The sequence below is a fragment of the Hibiscus syriacus genome, unplaced genomic scaffold, assembly GCF_006381635.1.
Source record: "Hibiscus syriacus cultivar Baekdansim isolate YM2019G1 unplaced genomic scaffold, ASM638163v2 tig00110204_pilon, whole genome shotgun sequence".
Taxonomy (NCBI): Eukaryota; Viridiplantae; Streptophyta; class Magnoliopsida; order Malvales; family Malvaceae; genus Hibiscus; species Hibiscus syriacus.
Window position 1 is genome coordinate 1,003,829 of NW_024062626.1, and position 13,654 is coordinate 1,017,482.

At 35.3% G+C, this 13,654-nt stretch overlaps 2 protein-coding genes across 5 annotated transcripts; one reads left to right on the plus strand and one right to left on the minus strand.

Annotated features, from left to right (window-relative positions):
* The first annotated feature begins 1,542 nt into the window (after positions 1 to 1,542).
* Positions 1,543 to 8,966, plus strand: LOC120219133 (acyl-CoA-binding domain-containing protein 4-like). 4 transcript variants are annotated; one of them, XM_039216003.1, is made up of 14 exons: positions 1,543 to 1,763; positions 4,701 to 4,850; positions 5,042 to 5,119; positions 5,202 to 5,321; positions 5,455 to 5,521; positions 5,655 to 5,716; positions 5,883 to 6,022; positions 6,106 to 6,232; positions 6,820 to 6,934; positions 7,005 to 7,093; positions 7,684 to 7,767; positions 7,878 to 8,198; positions 8,306 to 8,365; positions 8,473 to 8,966. In XM_039216003.1, the coding sequence occupies exons 2-14, from the start codon at positions 4,734 to 4,736 to the stop codon at positions 8,638 to 8,640; spliced, it is 1,548 nt and encodes a 515-aa protein (XP_039071934.1). In that variant the 5' UTR covers positions 1,543 to 1,763; positions 4,701 to 4,733; the 3' UTR covers positions 8,641 to 8,966. The 4 variants fall into 4 exon arrangements, with proteins under 4 accessions (XP_039071934.1, XP_039071933.1, XP_039071936.1 ...); XM_039216002.1 differs by having other exon boundaries at positions 4,707 to 4,850; XM_039216005.1 differs by having other exon boundaries at positions 4,744 to 4,850.
* A 1,491-nt stretch (positions 8,967 to 10,457) lies between these two features.
* LOC120219047 (NAC domain-containing protein 78-like) lies at positions 10,458 to 13,342 on the minus strand. The gene is made up of 6 exons (XM_039215898.1): positions 13,125 to 13,342; positions 12,439 to 12,713; positions 12,159 to 12,353; positions 11,438 to 11,932; positions 11,228 to 11,342; positions 10,458 to 11,130 (listed from the first exon to the last, which is right to left on the minus strand). The coding sequence occupies exons 1-6, from the start codon at positions 13,285 to 13,287 to the stop codon at positions 10,727 to 10,729; spliced, it is 1,647 nt and encodes a 548-aa protein (XP_039071829.1). The 5' UTR covers positions 13,288 to 13,342; the 3' UTR covers positions 10,458 to 10,726.
* Positions 13,343 to 13,654: the final 312 nt, after the last annotated feature.

Consider the following 13,654-nt stretch of genomic DNA (forward strand, 5'->3'; position numbering starts at 1 on the left):
TAGTTACCGTTTACCTTATATGTTTATATGCCTCACTAAGTCTTTGACTTAGCGTGTAAGTGATTTACACGTAGGTTTCGAGAAGAGTAAAGAGCAATGTGGAGCAAGACAGGTCAGTTCTCCTTACTAAAGGTCAGATCAGAAATGATGTGAATAATATGTATTTTAGTATATAAAGTTCTAGTTGGTATGTTTTCAAAAGAATCTATTGTTTAAGCTATGAACAGCTTTATAAATGTTTCAAATAGTTATATGTAAATAATAAGTGAAATATACATGCTCTGATTGGTTTTGTAATAATGAAAATGTTTTTTTTAATGTAAATTAGTCATTTATATGTTATAAAAGTTTTAAATTACTCACTATTTTATACAAGTACATGTTTTAAAAGGTCAATGTGACACATCGGATTCGTATCCGGGTCGGATACGGGTTGGGGTGTTATAATTCGCTTCAGAACTATGTGGTTAAGCGTGCTTGGACTAAGGAAATCTAAGGATAGGTGACTCACTGGGAAGTTGTTCAGAAATGAATGACTCGATCCTAATAGAATTGTATTGATTCGACCTATGGTTTTCGGCGTCATGTGAGCTCGTATTCTTTTTAATAAGTTCATGTTGATTATGGGACTGATATATCGTGAACGAATTGGATTTTTTTACATGTTTTTGAAATTTTAGAATTGGATTTTATTGAATTATAGCTTTAGAAGACAATTCTGCATGCACGTAACTAGAAAGGCATCATGACAGGGTAGTATATTTGGAGCAGCTACTTGACCCTGTCATGATGCCTTTCAAGTTGCGAAAGAGACTGAGAGGTGAATGCGCTGTTTGAGATTTCATTATATTTGATCGTCTATTGGAAAATCTTTAATCACAAGGATTTAACGAAGAAATTATCATATGCCATTTATACCAAATAATTCCAGTTTTGTTGATGACTTTCAACTATGATACTTAGTTCATCTTAGTAGTATTTATCAACTCTGCATTTCTAACCCAATTTTTTTTTCTCACAAGCATTTCATCGAACATCTATGCTTCACCTGAGATGACTTGTATCTAACATTACATCTTGAATCGTTCATGGTCCCGATAGTCCCTTGGTCGGGTCTTTTCTCAATAGAGCCTTATTCAAGTCAACACCTCTATATAATTCAAAGTTAGATTAAAATTTTCCATACACCCCCAACTGAAAAGTTACGCTGGAAATGAGAATAGAGGAGCAAAAAAGGAAGTTCAAGATCGAAAAGGAATTTGGGGTTTATAATGAAATTGATAATTGTGTTGCAAGTTTTAAAAGTTGGAGGACCTAAATACAAGTACTTAAAAAGTTCAGTGACCATATTGCAAATGTACTAACAGTGTAACGGGACTATATTGTAAGTTTTAAAAGTTGAGGACCTAAATGAAAGCTTTAAAAACGTTCAGTGACTATTACTATACTTTACCCTATAAATTAATATCTAGATATTTTAAACAATTGGAAGGTTTTAAAGGGACGACTTCGAGGTTTACGGTTTTCTTTTTGTCTGCAAAAAATTACACGTAGGAAAAGAAAACTCTTCACCTGGGACTCAGAGATTTAGATCTCAACGGTTGGTGTTCGATTCTTCATCTTATGGAATAATCAACATCGTCTGATCTCGCCCCACATTGTCACTCCGTTCTCCGATCTCATATACCCAAATAGCTTCTCAGATCCAGTTCTCCGGAATCAACAATTCTAAACTCAGCTCCCTCCAATTTTGCATAATTCAGGTAATTGTAGTTTGTTTCTTTCGTTTTAAGCATTTTATGTTTTAGATTTTGGTTTGAATTTATGTATTAATGATTTAGATATTTGGTAGAATGCGGAATTTGGTGAACTCTGTTTGGTTGCTGAGAAAAATGGAAGGAATTTGAATTTTGTTTGTTTCCAAGGAAATGGGAGAGTGTTGACTTGTTTAAGTAAAACAAGTTTTATCAGATTAATTTGAGCGAAGAGATGTGAATTACTTCTATTTGTTGATTTTCCTGCCTCTTCTCTGCTACCACACTGAAATATCTAATTATAGCTGAATTTCAAACGAGTACGTAATTTAGAATTGGCCATTGTTTTTGTATTTTATTGGAGTTCAAGTACAGCGAGTTTATGCTTTTCTTTTTTGCCTTAGAAACTTTAGGTTGATTGATTTCAAATACTATGGCAGAGTTCGTTAGTTAATGGATGGAATTCAGTTGAAGAATTTCTTTTTTTTTATAACAAACAAGGCCTCGTTAAAACCCGCACGCCGCTATACAAAAGTACCTCAGTAGACATTGGAAGGAGGAAAAGAGTGCTTAAAATATTATTCAAAAAAAATTACACATCATACAACAATAGGCTATTACAAACATTACCCACCAACTTAACCTCAACCCTCCCAACAAACACATCATCCAAACAAAAATTACTAAACAATTATCCTATACCCGACTTAGCCAAACTGTCAACCTCCCAATTCACAACCCTTTTTACAAACCTTATCATAACACTATGCTCCAATACAACACTGACAATTTCCTTAACTAACTGTGAAAACATAGTAGGACACACTTCCTGAGTCTTAATCCATTTCACTGCAATTGCAGAATCAGTCTCTATAATTAACAGACCCTTACCACACCACTCTGATTCCACAAACAAAGCTAATCCAGCTTGAATGGCCTTCAACTCAACTAACATAGGCGGACCTGGATCAGTAGATGCCGAAAATGAACCTAGAAGCTTGTTTTCTTCATTTCTAAAGATTCCACTGCTTTTCCAATCACTTCTCATTGCCCCATCCACATTAATTTTGAAGAAACCCGGGGGTGGGGTACTCCCCGAGACCGATGAGAGATTTATCTTCATGGACAGATTACTTGAATCAGCCAACTTCGGGTCACCAACAAGGCAGTCTAAGAGAACTGAAAAATTAGGAAATTTCGCCGAAAACCACGTAGCCACTTTATATCTAGACATAAAGAACAAATGTTTAAGATCAAGACTTCCATTCTCGAAAACCACTTGGTTTCGACACTTCCATACTGACCACAAGAGAACTCCTGAAATAAAATTCCAAATAATAGACTTTGGAATTAGGTTTCCCCAAGAAGATAAAAAGACATTAGGATACTCTGGAAGAACCGCGGTCCGTGGATAGATTCCACAACCTTAAGAAACTCACCCATAAGCCCCACGCAATAGAACAAGAAAAAAACAGGTGAGAAACCATCTCTTGATGCAAACCACAAAGAGGGCATAAAATGTTCTCTATCCCACTAACACCATGCTTGATAAGTTCAGATTTAATAGCCAATTTTTGATGCAAAACCTGCCACATAAACACCTCCACTCTTGGGGTAGCATAACCTATCTAAACCAGCTTCGACCAAATTGAATCCCCAACAGACCCTCCTGACAGTAATTTAACGCATGATTTTACCGAATAAACGCCCTCCCCATTCCCTGTTCACACACAATGATCATTTGCATCATTTTGAGTACTATCATTACTTAATAACGACAAAAGCACCACCCACTGCTCTAATTCCCAGTCCCATAAATTCCCTTCGCAACTGAATATCCCATCACCAACCCCTGTATTAAAAAAACCAAACTCGGAGATTTTTCCCTCTTTATTAACGGAAAGAGAAAACAGCCTCGGAAACTTCAATCTAAGTGGCACATTGCAAATCCACTTTTCAAACCAAAAGAAAAAATCATTCCCCTTTTCGACTCGTAATTGAAAATGATTCTGAAAACAGTGACCAAAAAGCATTATCCGCCCAGCAGTTATTAACAACTCCCCTCCAAATCCAAGATGACTTATAGGGTACCACATTATCCATCAAAATTGATCTATTATCCATATTATACTTGCAGCACACCAAATTTTTTCACCAAGACTCCTTTTCCATAGCAAACTTCCATGCCCATTTCCCCAGGAGAGCCCTATTCATAAAGTTTAAATCAATGAGCCCTATTCAGTTGAAGAATTTTAAGAATTGTTTTGGTCAAATTGTTCTTTGACAAGCATAATTATCATATTTTAATGTTTTGTGTATTATATTTGTGTTTCCTAGTAGTAGATACTCACAGCTAGAATTTTGGAATATTTTGATCAAGTAAAGTGTGACCAATATAATATCCCACTAAAGTGTTTTCCGTAAGTTAATCAGTAGATATTGTTTGCTATTTGTATAAGCTATATATAAAATTGGTAACTTTGTGGTAGTGTATTTTTTAATGTCCTTTAGTTCATATTTATTGGTTCTCTTCTCAGTGACTTGCCCTTAACTTAGGCAGCTTACTCTTGTCTGTTCATGTTGTATGCTTCCTCTGGCTTTTTCACTGAGAATTCCATTTCTTTTTTATTTAAAAATGTACCGGTTTCGTTCTTAATAAGTTTTTGCATATCCTAATTTTTTCTGGACTAACAGTGTATGACATTCAAAAACAGTGTATCTTTCCAGTTTTTAGATTGATGTCTTGTTTAGATCTTGAAGCAAGGGAAAGGGAAGTGGGTTTCTAAATTGCTCTAGAATTTTGCTTCCTTTGCAGTTTTCTGTCGTCACACCAGTTTATATATGGGGAATTTTAAAATTCTATCATGCTTCTGAATTCAACTTTAGCTTTTTCTGAAAACTTATGAGTTATGAATTGTGCATCTCTTGATTGTTTATATCCTGCAGTTGAAGAACTTGACTGACAGACCAACAACCGTTATGGGAGCAGAAGAAATTAAAACAGACATGGATATCAACAGTTGGCCCTCAGACTTGGCCCATGAGCAGTGGGTTGCACTACCAGTTTCTGGTGCACGACCATCAGCTCGATACAAGGTATTTTTTGATTTTAAATTTTAAATTGTGAAGCTTTGACAAGATCTTATTGATTGTCATTTTTTGTGTTCTCTCTCATTGGGGCTGTTTGATCATGTTGTTAATCATTAATAAGGCTGCTATCCATTTCTTATTTTTTCTATTATTATTGAGCTAGATTTCTTGTCATGTTATTTTTGGCTTTATTGTAGCATGCTGCAGTAGTGGCTGATGAGAAACTATATATCACTGGCGGAAGTCGTAATGGTCGATACCTGTCTGATATTCAGGTTTTGTTACTTGATCTCAGTTCATACATATTAAGAACTTTATTGTATTTGTTTGTAATGTTCTCTTTGGCTGCTTTTGCAGTTATTTGATCTTAGAAGTTTGACATGGTCTAGTCTGAAACTGAAGATTGAGCCTAGTGATGATAAATCAGAGGAAAATGGCTTACAGGAAGTTCTTCCAGGCATTTCAGATCACAGTATGGTAGGACTTCAGTTACATCCACCCCAATATATATAATTCTTTTTTTTCCTAACTAAACTCCTTGAACTTATGCAGTGATGCAATGCAATTTTAAATAAGCACTTGAAACAAATATTTATTTATTTTGTTTCAGATTAAGTGGGAAAATAAACTTCTTCTTCTTGGCGGGCATTCAAAGAAATCTTCTGATGCAATGATAGGTTTGTATTTCTGAGGGTCATTTGATAAAATTACAACAGAAGTTTATGAATCTAGTGTTCTGTTTAATGGTTTGTGAATGTTGAAATTTGTACATTGTTTGGAATCTAATCATAGTTAATGCACTTCTTGTAGTGCATTTCATCGATCTGGAGACACATGTCTGTGGTGTTATGGATACCTTTGGAACAATTCCGGTAACTCACTTTTTACAGCTTTTATTTAATATACTTTGCAATTTTCCTTGTCTCTATGCTTGCTCATTTATTTTATTCTTTCCTCTGATCTATAATTTCCAGTTATGCGTTCCTTGAGATGGTAGAGTTCATTTCACTTATTTATTTGTTGTGTTATATGTTCCAGGTAGCACGCGGGGGTCATTCTGTTACACTGGTGGGTTCTAAGCTGATAGTGGTTGGTGGAGAAGACAGGAGCAGGAAATTGCTTAATGATGTACATGTTCTTGATCTACAGACAATGACTTGGAGTGTAGTTGAGTCAACGTAAACATCTTTTCTGCCTTTAAGTGCTGCTTATTCTTTTCATGTTTAGAAATAGCCTGCATCACTTCCTTGTATTTTGATAGGCAGACACCCCCAGCTCCAAGATTTGACCACTCAGCTGCAGTGCACTCTGAGCGCTACCTTTTGATTTTTGGTGGTTGTTCGCATTCAGTATTCTTCAATGATCTTCATGTATTGGACTTGCAGACTGTAAGTTTTGGAATTCTTCTTTGTTTTTGGTTTTTTTTTTTTGGTATGAGTTGAATGGCATTATTTTTCATTTCCCCCCTTTCTTTTGTAAGCTCTCAATTTCCCTTGATTCTATAGTGTGTGCAAAAGGCTTACCAAACAAGTTTATAACTATCATGGCCTCCTGAATTCGCCAGAGTGTTGTTTTCGCATAGCTGAAAAAATAGCATAGATGAGAGTTTATTCTCATGTGTGCTTGTTGAAGTGTGCTTGTTGAAGTGTATTTTGTTAGGCACAAAGAACTCTTCCAAGACCCTCCCAATATTCTCCATAAAGCTGGGTTCAGCCTAACTTGCTAGACATTCTATGTAAATTGCACGACAAATGCTGAAACATTTTTTATATAAGTGTTATTACCATTTCTTGACCTTGTGTTGCTCTGACTCTTCATCTTTCTTGGAATATCTGTGTTCAATACCTGTGTTTGATGCATATCTGGACATGGGTATTGGTATATGATTTCTTGAGGACTCCAAATTCATGGAAATCTTGGCAAAAATTAAACATAATCGTATAATTGATTGGATTGGACTTGTGTTGCCATGCAGCTGGAGTGGTTCCAACCCCAAGTTCAGGGTGATTTGGTGAGTCCTAGGGCTGGTCATGCTGGTATATCCATTGATGAAATGTCGTATATCGTTGGTGGTGGAGATAACAACAATGGTTCGTATGTTCTTTCATGCAATCTTATTTATGATGGGATTTCATGTGCTAATATGCTTTTTTTATACAGGTTGCCCTGAGACTCTTGCCTTAAATATGTCTAAGTTAGTTTGGTCCACTTTGACAACTTTGAAGGAGAGGCATCCACTTGCTAGTGAGGTTACTATTCTAGGCCTTAGCTTAACTGTATATATGCGACTTCTAAACTTCTACTCAGACAATTTTTTTTTGAATTTTTCTGCGGATTTAGTTTCTTTTTCCTTTTAAAATAATTTTCGGTGATGGTCCATGCCACTGTCTTAAAGCTGAGGAAAAGTTGAATCTCCATATCTAACATGGGGTGTTTCCACTAGTGTCACTCAATGCTCCTAAAAAGTGAATTTTATGATTTTTATCTTACCCAATTCATTGTGTTTCTAATTCTGGCAATCCAGCTTCATGATAACCTTCAACTGGCTTGTTTTCAAGGTACTTTGTCAGACTGAAATATCATCTAATTTATCGTTTTAATGAACATTGTCAAAGAGGCACGTGTTTGTAATTTATCCAGTATTTTATGTCTTGTGATTCAATTTCTAATCTGAATGACCTGAATTTGTTTATGGATGACACTTTGTAGAAAACATTAATTTATAGTTTTCGTGAACATTGTCAAAGAAGCATATGTTTGCAATTTACCCTACATGTTATTTATAATGCTTCAACTTCTAATCTAAATGATACGACCGAAGTTTATGTATAAACCGCAGGGCCTAAGTATTTGCTCGGCTGTAATTGATGGGGAGAAGTATTTGGTTGCGTTTGGTGGATACAATGGGAAATATAATAATGAGGTATTTGTTGTATATACGAAATCACTTTCTTGAAGTGCTCATGCTGATCTATATTTCATTATGCATCATTTTACCTTTTCCCAGATGTTTTATTGGTTGTTTGTTGATAGGTTTTTGTTATGAAACTCAAGCCAAGAGACTTATCTCATCCGAAGATTTTCCAGTCTCCGGCAGCAGCTGCAGCAGCAGCTTCTGTTACTGCTGCATATGCATTGGCGAAGTCTGAAAAATTGGAATTCCCACAAATAATAGACCTGAACTATAATGGAGTTGAAAAGAGTGTTCCTCAAAAAGATATCAATACTGAAATTGATGCAATTAAAGAAGAGAAGGCGGCATTGGAGTCATCGATTGACAAAGTCAGGGCCGAAAACTGTATGCTGAGGGAGAAGATCGATGAATTAAAATGCAATCATACTGAATTATCAAAGGTATGCTCTTGAAGTGACTCAAAAAGGTCATTGTCAATTATATAGCTCTGATGATTAACAAATCGATTTGAAGTTTTTGCTATATTTAATTTCCCACTGTCGAGCAGGAACTCCAATCTGTCCAAGGTCAGCTGATATCAGAGAGATCAAGATGCTTTAAACTTGAGGTTTGCCAATTTTCATATTTTCGTATCTTTCGGTTTCATTCTAGCTTTTAGAGTATTATTTTTTCAATTTCGACGACTCGAGATCTAACACATGGTTATATATCCAGGCTCAAATTGCAGAACTACAGAAGATGTTGGAATCATTACAAACCGTAGAAAACGAAGTGCAGATACTTGGGAGACAAAAGTCTGCCCTGGAGCAGGAGATGGAGCTTTCATCTGCCCAGCGGCAAGGTTCGGGTGGTGTTTGGCAGTGGATAGCCGGGGGCACATAGAGGTTGCATATCATTCGAAACAAAAGGATCATACTGGAGTTGCTCCAGTATCTCTGAAGCAATGACTAGGTAGGTTCCAAACCCAACTGGTATCAGAGGGTGCGGTCTATTTGAATAACACTTAGATCATGCACACTGTTTACATGTGTTTTGACACTTTTCTTGATAAGTGTTTGTGAGCTTCCGAGTTTCGATTTTGAGTATTAATTTTTTTTTGGAGGTGATTGATTCCTGAATTTGTTCAAATTGTACTTTTCGTCCTGGTTGTGTGGGCACTTTTATTAATTTTCAGGTCTTTTTACTGGATACTAGTTGTTCCGTATCCTGTACACCGGTTCCGTATCTGTTTAGCATATTTAATTGTATTATTATCATAGTACTAAATTACGGTCGCAATTGCGGATGTTACGGATGTTATGAAGTGATTTATTTCTTAAAAATAACTATGTTTTTAAATTGCGGATACAGTTGCGGCATCTTAGTGATTTTGAAAAACATTACGATGCGTCTATTATATTGTGTTGCGACCGCAATTTAGTATTATGATCGTTACCGAATCTTGACATTTTCATGCATATGTAAGGAATCTCTTGCATACTACAAATTGCTTTGCCCAACTGTGATAAGAAATTTACAAAATCGATGTCTTTTCCAGAAATTAAAGCATCTGTTCCTGTGATTTCAATAGCCTCAGTATAATTTTGAAGACAAGAAATCCTATGGTATCTTTGCATGCATTTTTCCTGAGAATTTTCTCCTAAAAACATTATTGCGTCAAATAAAAATAAAAACAAAAAGAAATCTTCGATTGATGATTGACCGGTAAACGGGCTTATGTTGCCTTGCAGAGAAAATCTGAATCATCCTGATTTTTCTGCAACATTATAACCTGGCAATTTGTTAACTCATGTCGTGTTTGTTTATTTTCTTGTGGCAATTTGTGTTAATATCATAAATGACATAATTTTAATATTCATTTTTTTATTTAAACTTTTGAAATTTAAACTCAATTCAACTTAAAATTTGAATTATTAATTTAAACTGACTCAAATAATTCAACTTTAATAATTTTTAAATTAAATAATAATAACTTTTTTATCAAATCAACCTACATAGATTCAAATATCGACGGTTTTGTCGTATATTCATCTTCCATTCACTAAGGTTCGCCTTTTAAAGAAAAGGTTTAAATGCACTATTGGCCCTTAAATTATAACCTTTTTATCAAATTATATTTTAAAGTATTTTTCGAGATATTCTACTCGCTTAACCTTAAATCGTTATCTTATTTGTCCCAAAATGTTAACTCTGTTAAAAAAAATCTCACTAACTAATAAGAACACATCATGTCAACATTTATTTTTAAAGAAAAAATTCTGAAAAAAATGGTGACGTGTATATTTTAATTGGTCCACAATTTTTTTAACGGAAACGAGATAACTATTTAAAGACAACTCAATAAAAATGGGGCCAATTAATTTCATATTATGTCATATTCGGATATTCCCTTACATTTTAATTTATATTTTTCACACTTTTTTAATTAATTTTCAAAATATAATCCTTTCGCATTTAATAATGCAATTATTATGTTGGCAAAATGACTATAAAAATAGTGCAAAATGTAGCGAGGATTGTTAAAACCTCATGTTAGTCCGACCTTTCATTTTCCTTGTAGTTCCAATGTCCAACACACAAACAAGTAGAGAGAATAAGATCATTAAAAGACTCCAAATTTATGAAAACTTTGACAAAATTGAACACATTTACGTCCAACAACTACCTGTACCGAAACACAGTAAATAAGAACGAAAGGATGAGAGAATGAAGCAACCAGCAATTTTTGCATAATACCTTATAAACCCAGAGTATCGTTTTCCTGTATCACGTACCTTGCAACTTCATATGGTGAACAATTTTTGGACTGTAATGAGATGATAAATGTATGTGTTTCGAATCCAGCAATCATCATAAAAAGAAAAAAAATAAATGATGAAACATCACCTGGTCTACCATCCTAGTCCAACCTACAGTGGTAACTGGTATATTACCCGACAGTCTTTAATCAATTGACGTGTTGAGTGAATCATAGCCAATACCTTGAGCAAATGCAGCTCCCAATCTTTAAACTTACAGAAATAATCAGGACACAGAATAGCATCAAGAAGAACCGACCCCTTGTCTTGCCGGAAAGTAGGCCAGCCACTGGCAGAAAACTGTTGGAGTTGATATCACCTTGCGGCAAGTTGAAAGAAACAACAATGTTGACACTCCCGTTTTTGTTATACGACCAGTCCAATCGGTTACCAGAAGAAGCCATGTCTGTTATTCTTATCATGCCAGCCATAACATGTACAGAACTGGAAGTTTGTGAGGCAGAATTCAGCTTGTGCATTGCTTCTTTTGAAGGAAACTCAGAGGCAAATGCAGGAGGAGCAGGAAAGCTACCCAACATTTGACTAGCCTGTTTAATAAATGGATACTTGGTACCTATAACAAAAATAAGGCACCAAAAGTGAGCACGAATGAATACAAATGTTTCGTAAACAATGGCATTAAAAGCTAGGCAATTCGAAACATCATTTACCAAGTTCAACTTGCGTGGCCTCCAGCTCTTGCTTTTTAGAGGATCCTTCACTATTGCCGCGTTCTTCAATATGTTTACTTGCATTAAGCCCATGTTCAGTTCCTTCATTTGTGTGCTGTTATCAAGAAATAATTTAATTAGAAACTGCACAAATTTTCTGCATGTACTACAACAAATCAAAAAAACCAAAGACAGGAGAGAACTATATACCATTTGAATAATAGATTCTTGGCCGGCAACAGGAATCTCACTTCCCACAATTTGATCATAATCAAAGGCTAACAATTGATCATCAGCATCATCGAATGAAAAATATTCACCAATGTCAAAAAGTTCAGAGTCTGGGTCAATGGGGTTTGAAAGATCATTAGTTTCCAGGAGATGTTCATCAATGGATGGAAGAAAATCACTAGCATCCTGGTATGGCTCTTCAATCACAAAGTCCGCGGAAAGGATGTTTTCAATTGGTTCAAGCACATATTCATCCTTTACTGGTTTTACATTTGTCACTGTTGCATTAGGCTCTTCTTTAAACTCAATTGAGTGTTCAGCACAGTTGCTTGATTCAACATAATAGAAATCGGAAGGGAGCAATGCATTCCTAGACATATAGTCTGATGGCTTTTGATTGTCTTCACTGAATTCTCTCGAATGATCCATATGGTTGCTTGATTCCTCCCCATGGTAGACGCCAATGTCAAGATTCTGTCAACAAAGCAACACTAATTACGATTATTCATTAAGCTGTGAACCAACTCATCCATAGCTTGAGTGTCTTACCCTATATTCACTAAAGCTATAGTGTCTCAATGATTTCATAAATCTTACCCTATATTCACTAAAGAGTTCATTCAAACTTCAAAACATAACAACATAAAATATAACAAACGCCAAGTTTCCGAGCACAAGACAAGCCAAAAACACAACACACCTGATCAATATCATTTACTTCAACAAAAGTGTCATCATTGGCAACCTCTTCGTAGACTGCTACATCATGTTGACCAGGCACAATAACTGCCTCATCATCCTCCCATTCTTCTTCAATAAAGGGTGCCCCATACTGCTCACCATTCTTTGGCCCAGACCCACTCTTCTGAAACACCCTACACAAAACAAAAGCATCCTTCCAGCCCCAACAGCCCAACGTTAATTACCAAATAAACATCAATCTCAAATCGCCAAAACACTACAAAGATTATAATCTTTACCTGTTGAATATCTTTCTCCAACGCCTCATCAGTAAGGCGGTATTCATGCATTACCCAGTTAGTCCGTTCACCTCGTGGGGCCCGACCTTTATGGTAAACAAGTGTTTTCTTCATGCCAACCACACTTTCCCTAAAGCGAATTGCACGGTCCTTTCCAGTTGTCTTCCAGTAGCCTCTCTCAGTTGCCCTGTTGGTCTTTGACCCATTTCCATGTTTCTTGTCCAGTGCACTGAAAAAGTACCACTCCAAGTCCCTGCTCTTCAGCTTTGACTTATCTATTAAGAAGAAAATCTTGATTTAACTTAACAAACTTGCAAAAAAATCTAGTTTTATATTAAGGGCAAACATAAATATGTACCAGATAAAGGTGAAATTTATATATACAAAACCAATTTCAAGAATTACAGGAAAAACCTTGAGAATGCGTAAAACGTAAAATTTAACCCAAAATTAGGGAGTTAAATGCATAATTAAGCGATTAAAAAAATCCCAATTTTAAAAACTTAAAATAAAATGCCCTAAAAGAAGCTTATTGCTCTAACCGAGTATCTTCAACAATCAAACCTCAAGAACAAAATTGAACTTCCCCTTCAGAACTTAAAATTCGGGCCAAGCCTACAAATAAAAACTTAACCTAATATTCAAGAACCAAACAAAAGAGAATCAAACCAAAAGGGGGAAATTACCAGGGAGATCCCAAGGCTCGGATCTGTAAATATCGATAACAGAGATCAAATCAAAAGATGGCTTCTTCAAGATTTTCCGTTTTAGGTAGTAACGAACGAGTTCCTCGTCTGTGGGGTGGAACCGGAACCCGGGAGCTAGAGAGGATGCTTTGTCACGACCCATCTAGTCAGGATGAATAGAACCAACACAAGTTCAGGTCTTTTGAGGAATTGGCAAAGCATTTAATAATTCAATGGTTACAAGTTTGGGTATATACTATACTATATAGTCGATGTGCTGAATTAATTATTTAAAGTTATTACAATATTTTTATTTAAATACTAATTAATATTATTATAGGAATACATAATTTAAATAAGATAATCAAGAGTTATTCGTTTTAAAGATTAAAATTGTGTTTAATGCAATTCAAATATTCGGTAATTTTTAGCATTTAATTACATATTTGATCAATGTCAGAAATTTTGGTATCCATAAATGAAACTTATTTTTTATATTCGATTACATAATTTGGTGTAGCAATATGAAA